At 35.6% G+C, this 14,773-nt stretch overlaps 1 protein-coding gene across 2 annotated transcripts in view; it reads right to left on the bottom strand.

Moving 5' to 3' along the window:
• The window catches only part of CNTLN (centlein), a 361,476-nt gene that overhangs the window by 44,749 nt on the left and 301,954 nt on the right, over positions 1–14,773 (bottom strand). For both annotated transcript variants that reach the window (XM_069576629.1, XM_069576630.1), the window contains exon 19: positions 1,942–2,133. In XM_069576629.1, coding sequence (XP_069432730.1) covers positions 1,942–2,133 — 192 coding nt within the window. The remainder of the gene's footprint in view (positions 1–1,941; positions 2,134–14,773) is intronic.

Here is a 14,773-nt window from a genome sequence, read left to right as displayed (position 1 = left end):
CAGAACTATGGGAAAAAAACACTATTATTCAAGCCAGCCACTGGATCGTATTTTGTTATGGCAATCCTAGTAAACCAACAGAATATCAAAACATAAATTGTAGTAACTAGATTACTAGGTACTTAAAAGTACCTAGTCTTCCAGAATATTTCCATATTAAAACATGTAATAAGACAAAAGTAAAGATTTATCCTCTTTGTCCCTATGTAGCCTGGTCAGTGTTTCAGGACTCCAAGTTAGATATGGACAGTCACTTCAAACTTACGTCAAGCATGATCTAAATTGCTTTAGGCATTCTTATTAGTCTCACCTTTAAGACACATTCTTTCAAAGTGAGGATGATTTATACATGGGTAAAAACTTACACCATGGGACACTATGCTCCAAGAAGTTTACAGATATCCATATAGGCCTATTACCAAAATTTGTTACAAAGTATTAAAAGTAAGCAAAATCAAATAAGTAAAATAAAAATCAACTTAAAATTACTGACAGTTAAAAAAATTTAGATGTCAGATTAGACATTACTGGATTTAACATTCTATTTTATCTTGGTGAAAACAAAGCTATTAGGCACATAAGACAAATATAAGAATCACAGAACTGTGAATAAAAGTCTCTGGTAGACAAGATCGCCACAGAAGACCTCAATGGATTTTATCCTCCATATAAAATCTAAACACTGCAATGTTCAATTTATACATTTTACTCCATTTTATTCAGTCAGAAACAGATTTTAAGAGAAGATATACAGACCCAAACTTGTACAACTATTTTTTCTCCTTTCTATTATGTAAGGTAGTTAAAACTTATAAAATGTAGTTGTTAAGGCAAGTTCTGTACACAAGACCTATCTGAAAAATGACTTTTAATAAGCATCTAAGTTAATATCAATTGTTTTATCTGATTATTAATAATAAAGCAAAATATTTTCAAGCAATAGTACATGAACTTATTTTAAACTTTATCCTACTTTATCCTACTAGTAATCCTTCATTTAAAGATGTTATTATTAGAGAGAACACATATAATATTTTAGATTGAAAGCAACAGAATCTATTGGACAATTCTATACCTTAATACTCTCATAACAGTCATGGTTATTACTGCTATATTCTGTGCATTTTCAATCAGAATTTTCTTTCTAGTAACTCTCATTATAGCTATGGTCCCACATACATTTAGCTTCCAGAGAGCAATCCCACTGAAGAAAATAATTAATATGTGAGGAATAAATGAGCATGTTTTAAGAAGCATGAAAGTAAACTTTCCAATTAAAACTCACAAATCCTATTGCTTATAAGATATTTCTCTTTAGCATAAAGACAATCTTACTTTTACGTTGCTGACAGTTTCACCTAGACTTAAGACATAATTCTTTGTAAACAAAAGGAACACTGCTTTTTATTCCCACTCTCAGGTTTAACTTGCTGAAATCTATTAAACCAACTCACCTTTGCTCTGTGCCTCCTCTCTCTTCCTCTAGTTCCCCTTCTCCAACAAAGAACCACCAAATTAAAATAGTAGCAAATATGTACAGGAAAGCAAATCTATTTATGTTGATACATTACATGTTTGAAAATAATTCTGCTCAGTAGCAGGCAGAGAGGAATTGAATAGTGGAATAAATGGCAATGGCCAGTTTCCATCATCTCCTAAGTTAGGATCTCATAGTGTCTTGTCATTTTTTTCAACGAATAGTATTATGAAATTACCAGGTAAGAATCTATCATGTTAAAAAGAAAGATGAGGCTAAGTGTAGTATTAACAATTTAAGGATTATTTATACCATAATTTACTTTTATTAGTAAAGTTAAATTAGAATTGATAGAAACATATCTTTAAGGATTCTTTAATGATATTCTTAAAATGCTCTTTAAGGATATCTTTAAACATATCTTTAAATAACACATTTTCATCTTTAATAAAATTTATAATCACCTTTAGTTTACACTGCAATTGCTTCATTTCCAAATCCATGCTCCTTGAAGGGCCAAGTGATGTAATCTGTATCCGTGGAACTGTTACCTGGGCAACTTCTTCAGTCAAACATGTGATTTCAGATGAAGATTCTACTGTCTTTAGTAAATCTTCTTTTTCTTTTCGAAGCTCAGCCAAATCCGAATTTAGCTTCTTTTTAAAGAAAATAAGTATAAATTTGTTATAAAAGCAATTACAGTTAACCTAACAACTATCATGTCAACAAAGGTCTGTCTAGTCAAGGCTATGGTTTTTCCAGTGGTCAGGTATGGATTTGAGAGTTGGACTATAAAGAAAGCTGAGCGCCAAAGAATTGATGCTTTTGACCTGTGGTGTTGGAGAAGACTCTTGAGAGTCCCTTGGACTGCAAGGAGACCAACCAGTCCATCCTAAAGGAGATCAGTCCCGGGTGTTCACTGGAAGGACTGATGTTGAAGCTGAAACTCCAATTCTTTGGCCACCTGATGCAAAGAGCTGACTCATTTGAAAAGACTCTGATGTTGGGAAAGATTGAAGGCGGGGGAGAAGGGGACAACAGAGGATGAGATGGTCAGATGGCATCACAGACTCAATGGACATGAGTTTGGGTAAACTCTGGAGTTGGTGATGGACAGGGAGGCCTGGTGTGCTGTGGTTCATGGGGTTGCAAAGGGTCAGACATGACTCAGCGACTGAACTGAACTGAACTGAACAACTATCAGCATCAATTTGTACAGGTAGGAAAATGCTAACCAAAAAAGTGACACTAACTATAAAAAGTCATTTTAGAAAAATTTTAATTTCCACTAGTTTTTGCTCAAGGTTGTAAGGCTTTTAAAGGTTAAAAGAAAATAAATTAGCTGTACTCAGTATCTTTTGGTTAGCTGGTCTTTACTCATGATGTGCTATTTCTTTGCCTTCATATAAATGTAGGTGTGCCAGAGATTCACATATTTGATAACCTTGTCTTCAGGGCTGATATCCTTAACTTGTAAAAGCCAAGCTGGAGCAGGACAGGATAACAGATGTTAGTTGTTTATTCCATTGGGTAAGTCTTACCACCCTATATAGCAGCCAAAATGCTTCTCATTTAGCAACATAAATGTTAAGTCCAATTAGCAGAAGAGGCTTATTAGAGATTTAGTTCAAATAAATAGCATACAAATGAATTTGCTCAGTTTTATGCACTTGATTGATAGTTGACAATCCTCTCTGTAATGTTGAGGTAGATTATATTGAACTTCTTACATTCAAATTTTTAATAAATAAACATTTTACTAAATGACATACTGGTAACGCTTTTATGAAACAGTGTAAAAGAAACCATCCTAATGTTATCCCCTCTCATTCACCAATCTGTAGTCAGCAGAATGCCACCAAGCTGTAATGGCATAACAACCTAGAGATCCTTAAAAGGATAACTGCACTACTATTTTATTATTCCAAAGAAGCTTATAATATGGTAGTTTAACATAAGGAACAATTAGACAAAATTGCTTAAATCTCTCAGAGGGGGAAAAAATCTTTCTTTGTTAAGAATTCTAATTAAAACAGTAAAAGATCTGCTAACACATACAGTCATATATATAGTCATATATATATGGGACATAAGTTATTTAAGCATTAACAGTATGTTTAAACACAATCTCTAAAAGAATACCAATAAATCTATAATTTCACATGTATGTGTGTGTTCATGTGTATACTATAAAATATGAATATTTCAGATCATGAATTTAGAACTAGGGCTTGATATATTTGAGATTAAACTATGTTTCTGTGAAGTAAGAAGTATGTTCGGATGATAAAAATTTGTTTCTTTGGCTCTATTTCAACCTATGATCTAAAAGGTTGTTTTTTTAGATTTTCAGGAAATACTTACTCCTTGATTGTCCCAAAGGTAACAACTACTTAACATCTAAAAGCAAACTCATAATTTCCCTAAATCTGAAAATCTTCCTGGTTATGATGTTCATTAATGCTCTGTGTCCAGTCAGTTGGCAGGTTCTATAAATGATGTAATGTTTATCATACTCATTTCCTTCTGCAACTTTCTTAATGACGAAGACTTATTATCCCACTAAGACCATTGCAATAGCCTCACAGGCGACCTTTCTCTATGTTCAAACCATCTTTTATGCAGCTTCCCAAAACAACACTGACCTGTGATTCTCTTATTCAAAACTCTTCAGAGGTTCCTCAGCACAAAAGACTAAAGCTCAGATATTTGTGGTTATTATAAAGCTCTGTCAGATGTAGCTTCAATTTGTGTTTCAGTCAGACATCACTTGCAGTCAAACTCACCTGCTCTTCCCCAAACCTTTCAGCCATTTCTACTTTGATGATTCTACATATGGTATTTCCTCTGCTGAAATCTCTCTCATGTGTAAAGTATTTCCTCCTTTCTGAAGCCTTCTCTGCAGTTTTCTTCTCTTTTTTTTCAATCAAGTAGCTTCTTCATTTTCTTAGCTCAAAAGCATGTGCCTGTTCCTCAAACCATGAACCTGAGTAAAGCCTTGAGAGAGGACTACGCGTTTGTTCACCTATGTATCCACCCCTAACCCCAACATGGTATCTAAAAGCTATGCCTTCTATATACTAAGAACCAGAAGAAAGATTTCAAAAATTCAAGCCTAGCTTTTTGTAACACAGATGGTAGTATAAAGGTACATATTGATTTCATCTTTTATTCATAATCTTTCTATTTTTTTCTTCTGAACTTTTTATTTTGTATTGGGGTATAGCTGATTAACAATGCTGTGATAGTTTCAGGTGAACAGCGAAGGGACTCAGCCATACATATATGTGTATCCATTCTCCGCCAAACCCCACTCCCATCTAGCCTGCTACATAATACTGAGCAGAGTTCTATGTGCTATACAATACTATTATCTTATTACTATATAAATTAAAATACATTTTTATTAGCAATGTAATATTATTTGTTGTTTAGTCACTAATTCGTGTCTGACTCTTTGCGAACCCATGGACTATATTATAGCCTGCCAGGCTTTTTCCATGGAATTCTCCAGGCAAGAATACTGGCTGCCAAGTTGCTCAATCATGTCTGACTCTGTGATGCCCTGGACTGTAGCCCACTAGGCTCCTCTGTCCATGAGATTCTTCAAGCAAGAATACTGGAGTGGGTTGCCATTTCCTTCTCCAGGGGATCTTTGCCACCCAGGGGTAGAACCTGCGTCTCCTGCACTGGCAGGCGGATTCTTTACTGTTGAGCCACACTTGTACTTAAATAGTATGCAGCAGAACATTTATCAATCCTAAAGTTAATGCTTTGCATCTAAATTAGAATTTTTGAGAGTTTCATTTGGTAATACATAACTCATGGCTACAATCCCAGGTGGAATTTCAAGCAACACAGAAGACTAAATTTTGATGAATCAATTTTCTTCCTGGTGGCTTCTCTTATTTGTTAAACTTGTATGCAATTAGATATGTTCTTTCCACAGTGGCAAATCTTGACTTCATAAATAAATCCTTTGTTGAGCAAAGACTAAGGCAATAAATATGTTTCTTTAAAAGATATGTATATGTATGTTTTAACTTCAATTTAATGGTATAAACAAAGAAACACTGAAATTAGGGAGACAATAAAACAAATGACCTGTTATTAAAATATAAATCTTGCTTTCATTAAACTATTTTAAATCTACAATCTTTAGAACATATTTTCAATATTAATTATATATATCTAGAAATGATACACGGCACCTGTTGAAATAGAGGAAATACACAAATCATGTATTCTATCAGCTTGGAATCCTTTGATTATCCACTAGCATTTTGGAAAAGTAATAATGACTATTCTCAGTTTAAGAATTCTGTTCCTTATTTGAGAAATTTTATAGAGTTGAGAAGCATAAAGAATGACTTTCTTTTATTTATACTTGGTTTGGAATGTGAGACTTTTGTGGTGACCTTGTTAGAAAGTGATTGTGCTGTAAAATCTACCAATAAATTAAAATAACTCTTAAAATCACTATTTTTCTTTTTATCAGAAGCATGATTCCTATTTCTATATTATTACCTTTCCACCTCAAATCAAGATTTTAAAATAATTAAGTCATATCACATTAAAATCATAAATACTACTAAAACCATGGAAGAGTTATAATTTCTCGATTCTAATTTGGGATATACTGCTTACCAGTGACATTGGTGACACTTACTGAGTGACACTGAGCAAGCACTTGATTTTGTTTCCCTACTTAAAAACAGATGATGCTTGCTTACCTAGTAAAAGTAATTCTGAAGGCAGATTTTATGTTTTTTAATCTATGATCAGTTCAGTTCAGTTGCTCTGGCATGTCTGACTCTTTGCAACCTCATGGACTGCAGCATGTCAGGCTTCCCTGTCCATCACCAACTCCCGGAGCTTACTCAAACTCAAGTCCATCGAGTCGATGATGCCATCCAACCATCTCAGCCTATGTCGTCCCCTTCTCCTCCCACCTTCAATTTTTTCCAGCATCAGGATCTTTTCTGAGTCAGTTCTTCACATCAAGTTGCCAAAGTATTGGAGTTTCAGCTTCAGTACCAGTGCTTCCATTGAATATTCAGGACTGATCTCCTTTAGGATGGACTGGTTGTTTCTCTTTGCAGTGCAAGGGACTCTCAAGAGTCTTCTCTAACAAAAGCATCAATTTTTCAGCACTCAGCTTTTTTTATAGTCCAACTGTCACATCCATACATGACTACTGGAAAAACCATAGCTTTGACTACATGGACCTTTGTTGACAAAGTAATGTCTCTGCTTTTTAATATGTTGTCTAGGTTGGTCATAGCTTTTCCTTCAAGGAGCAAGCATCTTTTAATTTCATGGCTACAGTCACCATCTGCAGTGATTCTGGAACACCCCAAAAATAGTCTTTCACTGTTTCCATTGTTTCCCCAACTATTTGCCATGATGTGATGGGACTGGATGCCATGATCTTAGATTTCTGAATGTTGAGCTTTAAGCCAACTTCTTCATTCTCCTCCTTCACTTTAATCAAGAGGCTTTTAGTTCTTCTTTGCTTTCTGCTATAAGGGTGGTGTCATCTGCATATCTGAGGTTATTGATATTTCTCCTGGCAACCTTGATTCTAGCTTGTGGTTCATCCAGCAGTGCATCTCACGTGATGTATTCTGCTTATAAGTTAAATAAACAGGGTGACAATATACAGCCTTGACGTACTCCTTTCCTGATTTGGAACCAATCTGTTGTTCCATGTCCAGTTCTAACTGTTGCTTCTTGACCTGCATATAGGTTTCTCAGGAGGCAGGTAAGGTGGTCTGGTATGCCCATCTCTTGAAGATTTTGTTGTGATCACAGTTTGTTGTGATTCACAAAGTCAAAGGCTTTGGCATAGTCAATAAAGCAGAAATAGATGTTTTTCTGGAACTCTCTTGCTTTTTCAATGATCTAGTGGATGTGCAATTTGATCTCTGGTTCCTCTGCCTTTTCTAAAACCAGCTTGAACATCTGGAAGTTCACAGTTCATGTACTGTGGACGCTTGGCTTGGAGAATTTTGAGCATTACTTTACTAGTGTGTGAGATAAGTGCAATTGTGAGGTAATTTGAGCATTCTTTTGCATTGCCTTTCTTTGGGATTGGAGTGAAAACTGACCTTTTCCAGTCCTGTGGTCACTGTTGAGTTTTCCAAATTTTCTTTCAGGATGTGAAATAGCTCAACTGGAATTCCATCACCTCCACTAGCTTTGTTCGTAGTGATGCTTCCTAGGGCCCACTTGACTTCACATTCCAGGATGTCTGGTGCTAGGTGAGTGATCATACCATCGTGGTTATCTGGGTCATGAAAATCTTTTTTGAATAGTTCTTCTGGGTATTCCTGACACCTCTTCTGAATATCTTCTGCTTCTGTTAGGTCCATACCATTTCTGTCCTTTATTGTGCCCATCTTTGCATGAAATGTTCCCTTTGTATCTCTGATTTTCTTGAAAAGATATCATCTTTCCCATTCTATTGTTTTCTTCTATTTCTTTGCATTGATCACTGAGGAAGGCTTCCTTATCTCTCCTTGCTATTCTTTGGAACTCTGCATTCAAATAGGTATATTATTCCTTTTCACCTTTGCCTTTCACTTCTCTTCTTTTCTCAGCTATTTGTAAGGCCTCCTCAGACAGCCATTTTGCCTTCTTGCATTTCTTTTGTCTTGGGGATGCTTTGAGCACTGCTTTCTGTACAGTGTCACAAACCTCCATCCACAGTTCTATCAGATCTAATCCTTTGAATCTGTTTGTCACTTCCGCTGTGTAATTGCAAGGGATTTGATTGAGGTCATACCTGAATGGTCTAGTGGTTTTCCCTACTTTCTTCAATAAGTATAAAGTTTGCAATAACAAGTTCATGATCTGAGCCACAGTCAGCTCCCAGTCTTGTTTTTGCTCACTTGGTAAAATTTACATTTATAGTTTTATTGTTAGCACTATTATCTTGTGGAAAACGCTATTACACAGTCTATGTGTCCTAAAGGCTGAGAACTTGAGTTAATAACATTTTGCTATATACATGTACATATACAAACACATACACATGTCAAATAATTCTATAATTCCTCTCATAGAAGAAACCTTTTTTTGTCTTAAGTAAATTAAAAGACGTCTACTCCTTGGAAGGAAAGTTATGACCAACCTAGACAGCATATTAAAAAGCAGAGACATTACTTTGCCAACAAAGGTCCATCTAGTCAAAGCTATGGTTTTTCCAGTAGTCATGTTTGGATGTGAGAGTTGGACTATAAAGAAATCTGAGCACCGAAGAATTGATGCTTTTAAACTGTGGTGTTGGAGAAGACTCTTGAGAGTCCCTTAGACTGCAAGGACATCCAACCAGTCCATCCAAAAGGAGATCAGTCCTGAGTGTTCATTGGAAGGACTGATGTTGAAGCTGAAACCCCAATTCTTTGGCCACCTCATGCGAAGAGCTGACTCACTGGAAAAGACCCTGATGCTGGGAAAGATTGAAGGCTGGAGCAGAAGGGGACGACGGAGGATGAGATGGTTGGATGGCATCACTGACTCAATGCACATGAGTTTGAATAAACTCCAGGAGCTCGTGATGGACAGGGAGGCCTGGCGTGCTACAGTCCATGGGCTCGCAAAGAGTCAGACATGACTGAGCAACTGAACGGTACTGAACTGAAGTGTTATTTTTTCCTAATTTAAGATTCCTTACTAGGATACAAGCCAATTGAAAACAGATGTGTTATTCTGACTTTTTATTTCTTCAGCTGTGCAATTCCTCTACAATTTTTTTTAAAAGTTCATATCAATTTAAAAGTTGACATCAATGAGAATAAATCTGAGATTTTTACTGATTTATGTGTAGTCAAGTATATTAACCAAAGGTTATAAAATAGAACTTAATACTATAAAAGTTCAAAATGAGACATTAGTTATTAGTTATTTATTTAAATATAATACTGAAGATACATAAGTCTTTAAAAAGGAAAGAACTCTCTAAGCAACTGTAAGAAGAATCATGAATATATTAGAGAATTCATTATTCAGTAATAAGCAGTGTGGTAGAATCCTGAGAGAATCCTTGGATGACCCCCAAATGGCCAACTCATATTTTAGTGAGTTGCACCTGTGAATATGAGAAACTATCACTTCCAGGATTACACTATTTGCATTATGTTATATGCAAAAGGTTTCTGTAGATGTAAATTATGGTCCCTAGTCACATGACTTTGAGTTAATCAAAAGCAAGATTATCTTGACTGGTCCTGAATAACCAGGTGAGCCCTTTAAAAAAAGGTCAGAGAGAATCTCCTGATGGCCTTGAAGAAGTAAGTCACCATGTTTTGAGAGGACTACAGAGGGGCCTATAAGGTAAGGACCTAAGGAAGGCAGCCAGTGATGAAATGGGTCCTCAATCAAGAAAATAGGGACTTCAGTCCTACAACCAGAAGGAGCTAAAATTTTCCAGAAAGAAAAGCAGCCTGGCTGGCATAATGAATCAGCTTTGTGATACTCTGAGCAGATGATCAACTAACCTGTGCCAGATTCCTGACCATGGCAACTGAGTGTATATTGTTTCTAAGCTGCTAAATTCATGGTGATTTGTTACACAGCATGGAAAATTAGTATGAATCCCATTTTTTTAAAAAAGCAGTCCTTTTCTTGAACTGATTCCTTTTTCCCTTATTGCCACCCTGCCTTCCCTTAAACAAGTGTCCTGAACCTACACTCTATATTGATAGTTTATATAATACCCCCACTGTTTTTTCTTTTCCTCATCTATAATTTTGTGTTTATTTTTTCAATTGCTCCAAAAATTGTTCCAGTTTCTCAGACAGAAATATAAATTGCCTATTCTAGATCTGCATTTTGTAGCTTAACTGCCACGCAAAAAGTGGCTTGTTTTCTTTTGCTGCTCTCAACAGTAATCCCATGAACAGGGTAGATAAGGCTCTCTGGATATACTCTCCTTTATTCTCTTACATGGGAGTTCATTCATGCCTTTTATTTGGGGCCCCAACTTGCTATTTTCTGAAAGGTTTTGCTAGATAATATCTAGATTCAGGACCTGATTAAATATCTATGATTCATTCTTTTTATACATGTTATGTAGTAGGCACTGTTATTAGCTTTGTATTTTCGATAATAAATAAAAAAGTTATAATCCTTGCCTTTAGATAGTTATCAGTCTATAACTGAGAAATATATCACAACAGACTACAGTAAGTAATATGGAGAAACAAATCGGGGAGCTAAGGGAACTGCTGCTGTCTTCAAATCCTGTCTGGTAAATGTGAGTTACAGCCAGTTTCCTTCCATGTATATCTCTTGATTTGTTTTGTCAAATGTTTCCTGGAAGATAGGTATAACATTAAAGGCCATAGCTAGATCTACAACCATCCTGCTTTCCAACTTTTACTCTAGAGAAGACATCTGCCAGACCACTGCTGAGTAAACTCTGGGAAGTTGATGAGATGGAGAGTCTCTTCTCCAACAGGGAGCCTCAATAAACATTTTAAAGTTCAAGAATGAATTATCAGAAAAAAATAAAACAGGGCCCATGGAAAATATAATATAGCTAAAATAAAAAGAGAAAAAGGGTTTTAGAAAAAAATCAAATCAGAAAGAATCATTTCCCTAATCAGTCCTCAAAAACAATATATTTTTAAATACTCTTATCTTGCTGTCTCCAAAGAATAAAATATTCAACATGATACTAGCTGTGTAAAGATAATGCATTTTGAGTATTTAACTAGTTGAGGAGCAGTAGAGTAAAGGAATAGGATATGGTACAGCTCCTTCATTTCTCTTTTTAGGCTGATTCTGACTTTTTTTTTCTTGATAGTAACAACCCTACAGTATTGAAAAACATTATTCAGTTCTCCACATATATTTTTCACCACTGGATTAGAAACTTAAAATAATGAAGCATTTAAACATTTGAAAATCATTTTGGTTGGGGTAGTGGAATCGGAAAATCAGACACATGGAAATGCTAGAAAACCCAACCCACTCATGAGGGTGAATGTCAGGGTCACAGGAGCAGGAATTCTGGGAAGCATGTGAAGGAAATAGTTGGTGTCAGAAGGATTCTTTCCAGTCAATGCTGGGACAAAGGTGAGACATCAGATGTTAGAAAAGGTCAATAAATAACCAGAGTAAGTGAGGGTTAGTTCCCATTTATAATAATAGCGGAGTCTATTTTTTTTTTCTAATTTTAAAACTCAAATGCCTTGATGGTCCAAGTAGGGTAAGCAATTATTAAATGGGAATGGTCTGTTTCCAGTTACTTCACCCAAATCATTAATCTTGAATATTTTGCATAGTACTGAGAATATTGAATGAAATTATTTCACATTGAATACATAAGTTCATTTATATATCACAATCAGATTTTTCTGGCTCACACTTAAGTACAGGCAGAAAGTTTAAAATCCTATATTATGATCTTAACAAATTATAACAAGGATTTTGTTACCAGAACTAAAGCAAAAGACACTGAAGAGGAAATTCCAGCTGCAAAATATCCATGTAAATTTTATGGGCCAGACTGTCTTAGAAAGTCACCACAATCTTATGATATTTCTCCCTCCTGTGGATAGTGTTAATATTCTTTCATTGGGAATATTTTTCTTTTGTAAATAATAAAACTGAAAGAAATAAAATTCTGTGTGTCATTCATGTATAAAACTGAAAGCACAGTCACTTAATTAAAACATTATATGAGTTACAAAGAACACTACATGAGTTTCTAGGTCACTAGCAAAATATTTTCCATACAAGTACTTATCTAGAAAGATAAATAGCTCAGATTAATAACTCTTTCAAGTTAGTAACAAGTGTTTTAACTTAAAACATGGATTTTCCTTTGTTATGATACTTGAGAACTTCAAGAAAAAGAATTAAACATTAAAAACTACCAACCAAAAAAAACAAAAACAAAAAACAAAGCTCTCAGGTGGATTTATTTATGTAACAAAATATTCTTATGAAAAATACACTTCGTTACAACATCACGCATTTACAAACTATTTTCTGACAAGTTTAATTATTAAAAGCCTACAGTATGTTTCACCAAATGTCAAGCAAATGAAGGTAATATAGAGGACTTTTTACCAATGCTTTTGCTGGTAGTTAGACTTCAGTAGCCTTTAGAGACCATTAAGTACCCTTTGGCTAATTAGCCAATGGTAGATTAATCCTCTCTTTATTCTAGCAGCACTATTTTAACACCCTTTACACTCCGTTAGTGTAGAGTCTGAATGACAAAATAATATTGTGCATGAATAATAAGCAGAAAAGTTAAATTAACATTTCATGTTTCACATGCCATACCTATGTGTCAGGAGAACTTTCTTTTTAAGTCACTGACATTCAACTTTTTTAAACAATCTCATGTTGACATCTTATTGAATTGAATCTTCCTAATTACTGCTAATTGCCTATCAAGAAAAAATCTCTTTTCATGAAGTGCAGTTGTCTAGTACAGACGAACCCAGCCCCAGTGTGCACGTTAAAGACAAAGCATGGCACTTCAGGTGCTGCTTTGCTATGAGGCCATACTAAATATGGTTTGCAGTTAACAAAGCAGTTTTTTATAGTACTGACAATGCCAATCTGTCTTGTGCTCAAATTAGATTCTATCAAAGAAATATGGATATCTGAATATGGATAAGAGATATGCTACTCTCAGTAACATTTACAAGAGTAAAATGAATTCAATGCTCTTATGCTTTGTAATGTAAGTTCCAGATGATGTCCAATGATTATATTGTAAACACACCTGAATATTATTTCTCAAAATGAAAATCAACTATTTTCAAATCAAAACTATTATTTCAAATGTCAAATTGTTTAAACAGCTTACTAATATGTTTTTTTTAAATAACCCCAATATTAAAAATATTTAACATGTATCTTTGAATTTGTATTAACAGTTTTGACATTACAGGCATTTACAATCATTATTAACCTATGTGATACTAGCAATATAGTGTTTCCAAAATAATCTGAATAACAAATTTAATGGATTTTAACTAGACTGAAGTTAAACCTCATCACTTAAACTTCTGTTTCCACAGCTTTAGAAAAAGAATCAGCAAAAAAAGTATTATACATGAAACTCGAAAAAGTAACTAATACAACTAAATTTTAAGTATTCATGGAAAAACAAGCAATATTTGGTTTACTTTACTTTGGCCACCTCATGCGAAGAGTTGACTCATTGGAAAAGACTCTGACGCTGGGAGGGATTGGGGGCAGGAGGAGAAGGGGACAACAGAGGATGAGATGGCTGGATGGCCTCACTGACTCGATGGACGTGAGTCTGAGAGAACTCCGGGAGTTGGTGATGGACAGAGAGGCCTGGCATGCTGTGATTCATGGGGTCACAAAGAGTAGGACACAACTGAGCGACTGAACTGAACTGAACTGAACTGATAGCAAGAATTGCTCAACTGTAGCTTTGCTATTAGGAGAAGATGATGGCATCCCACTCCAGTACTCTTGCCTGGAAAATCCCATGGACAGAAAAGCCTGGTAGGCTGCAGTCCATGGGGTCGCGAAGAGTCGGACACAACTGAGCGACCTCACTTTCACTTTTCACTTTCATGCATTGGAGAAGGAAATGGCAACCCACTCCAGTGTTCTTGCCTGGAGAATCCCAGGGACGGCGGAGCCTGGTGTGCTGTCGTCTATGAGGTCGCACAGAGTCAGACACGACTGAAGCGACTTAGCAGCAGCAGCAGCAGCAGCTCTGCTATTATTTCAAATCACCTATTGTAGTTACTAAAACAAAAGTGCCCTGAAAACTTACATGTGCACAGGTGCTCAGTTACTCAGCCATGTCCGACTCTCTGCTACCCCAAGAACTGTAGCCCGCCAGGCTCATCTGTCCGTGGAATTTTCTAGGCAAGAATACTGGAGTCGGTTGCCATTTTCTACTTCAAGGGATATTCCTGACCCAGGGATCAAAGCTGTGTCTCTGGTGTTCCTGCACTGGCAGGTGGAGTTTTTACCATTAGGGAGACAGATATTTGGAACCAAAAATATATCCCAAATAATTCATGATTGTTACTAGCATAAAAATTTCTCAGTGTTCATATGGTAATATTATAAGTTCAGTTTCAGTCCTCCATATATATCTGATCTACACATGGCATACTTACTGAGATTATCAAGTTGCAGTGTGTTCCCATTCTGATTTCCTTCCCTAATGGGAATGAGAGAAAATTGGCAGTACCATCTGATATGCCAAAAGAGAAACTGAACAGTATCTTTCTAAATCCCTCTTTTTTATTCCCCTTCTCCTGCTTTCTTCTGCTTAAACTC

The sequence above is a fragment of the Ovis canadensis genome, chromosome 2 (assembly GCF_042477335.2).
Source record: "Ovis canadensis isolate MfBH-ARS-UI-01 breed Bighorn chromosome 2, ARS-UI_OviCan_v2, whole genome shotgun sequence".
Lineage (NCBI taxonomy): Eukaryota > Metazoa > Chordata > Mammalia > Artiodactyla > Bovidae > Ovis > Ovis canadensis.
Note: the sequence above shows the minus strand (reverse complement) of the source record. Positions and strands in the feature narration are given on the sequence as shown.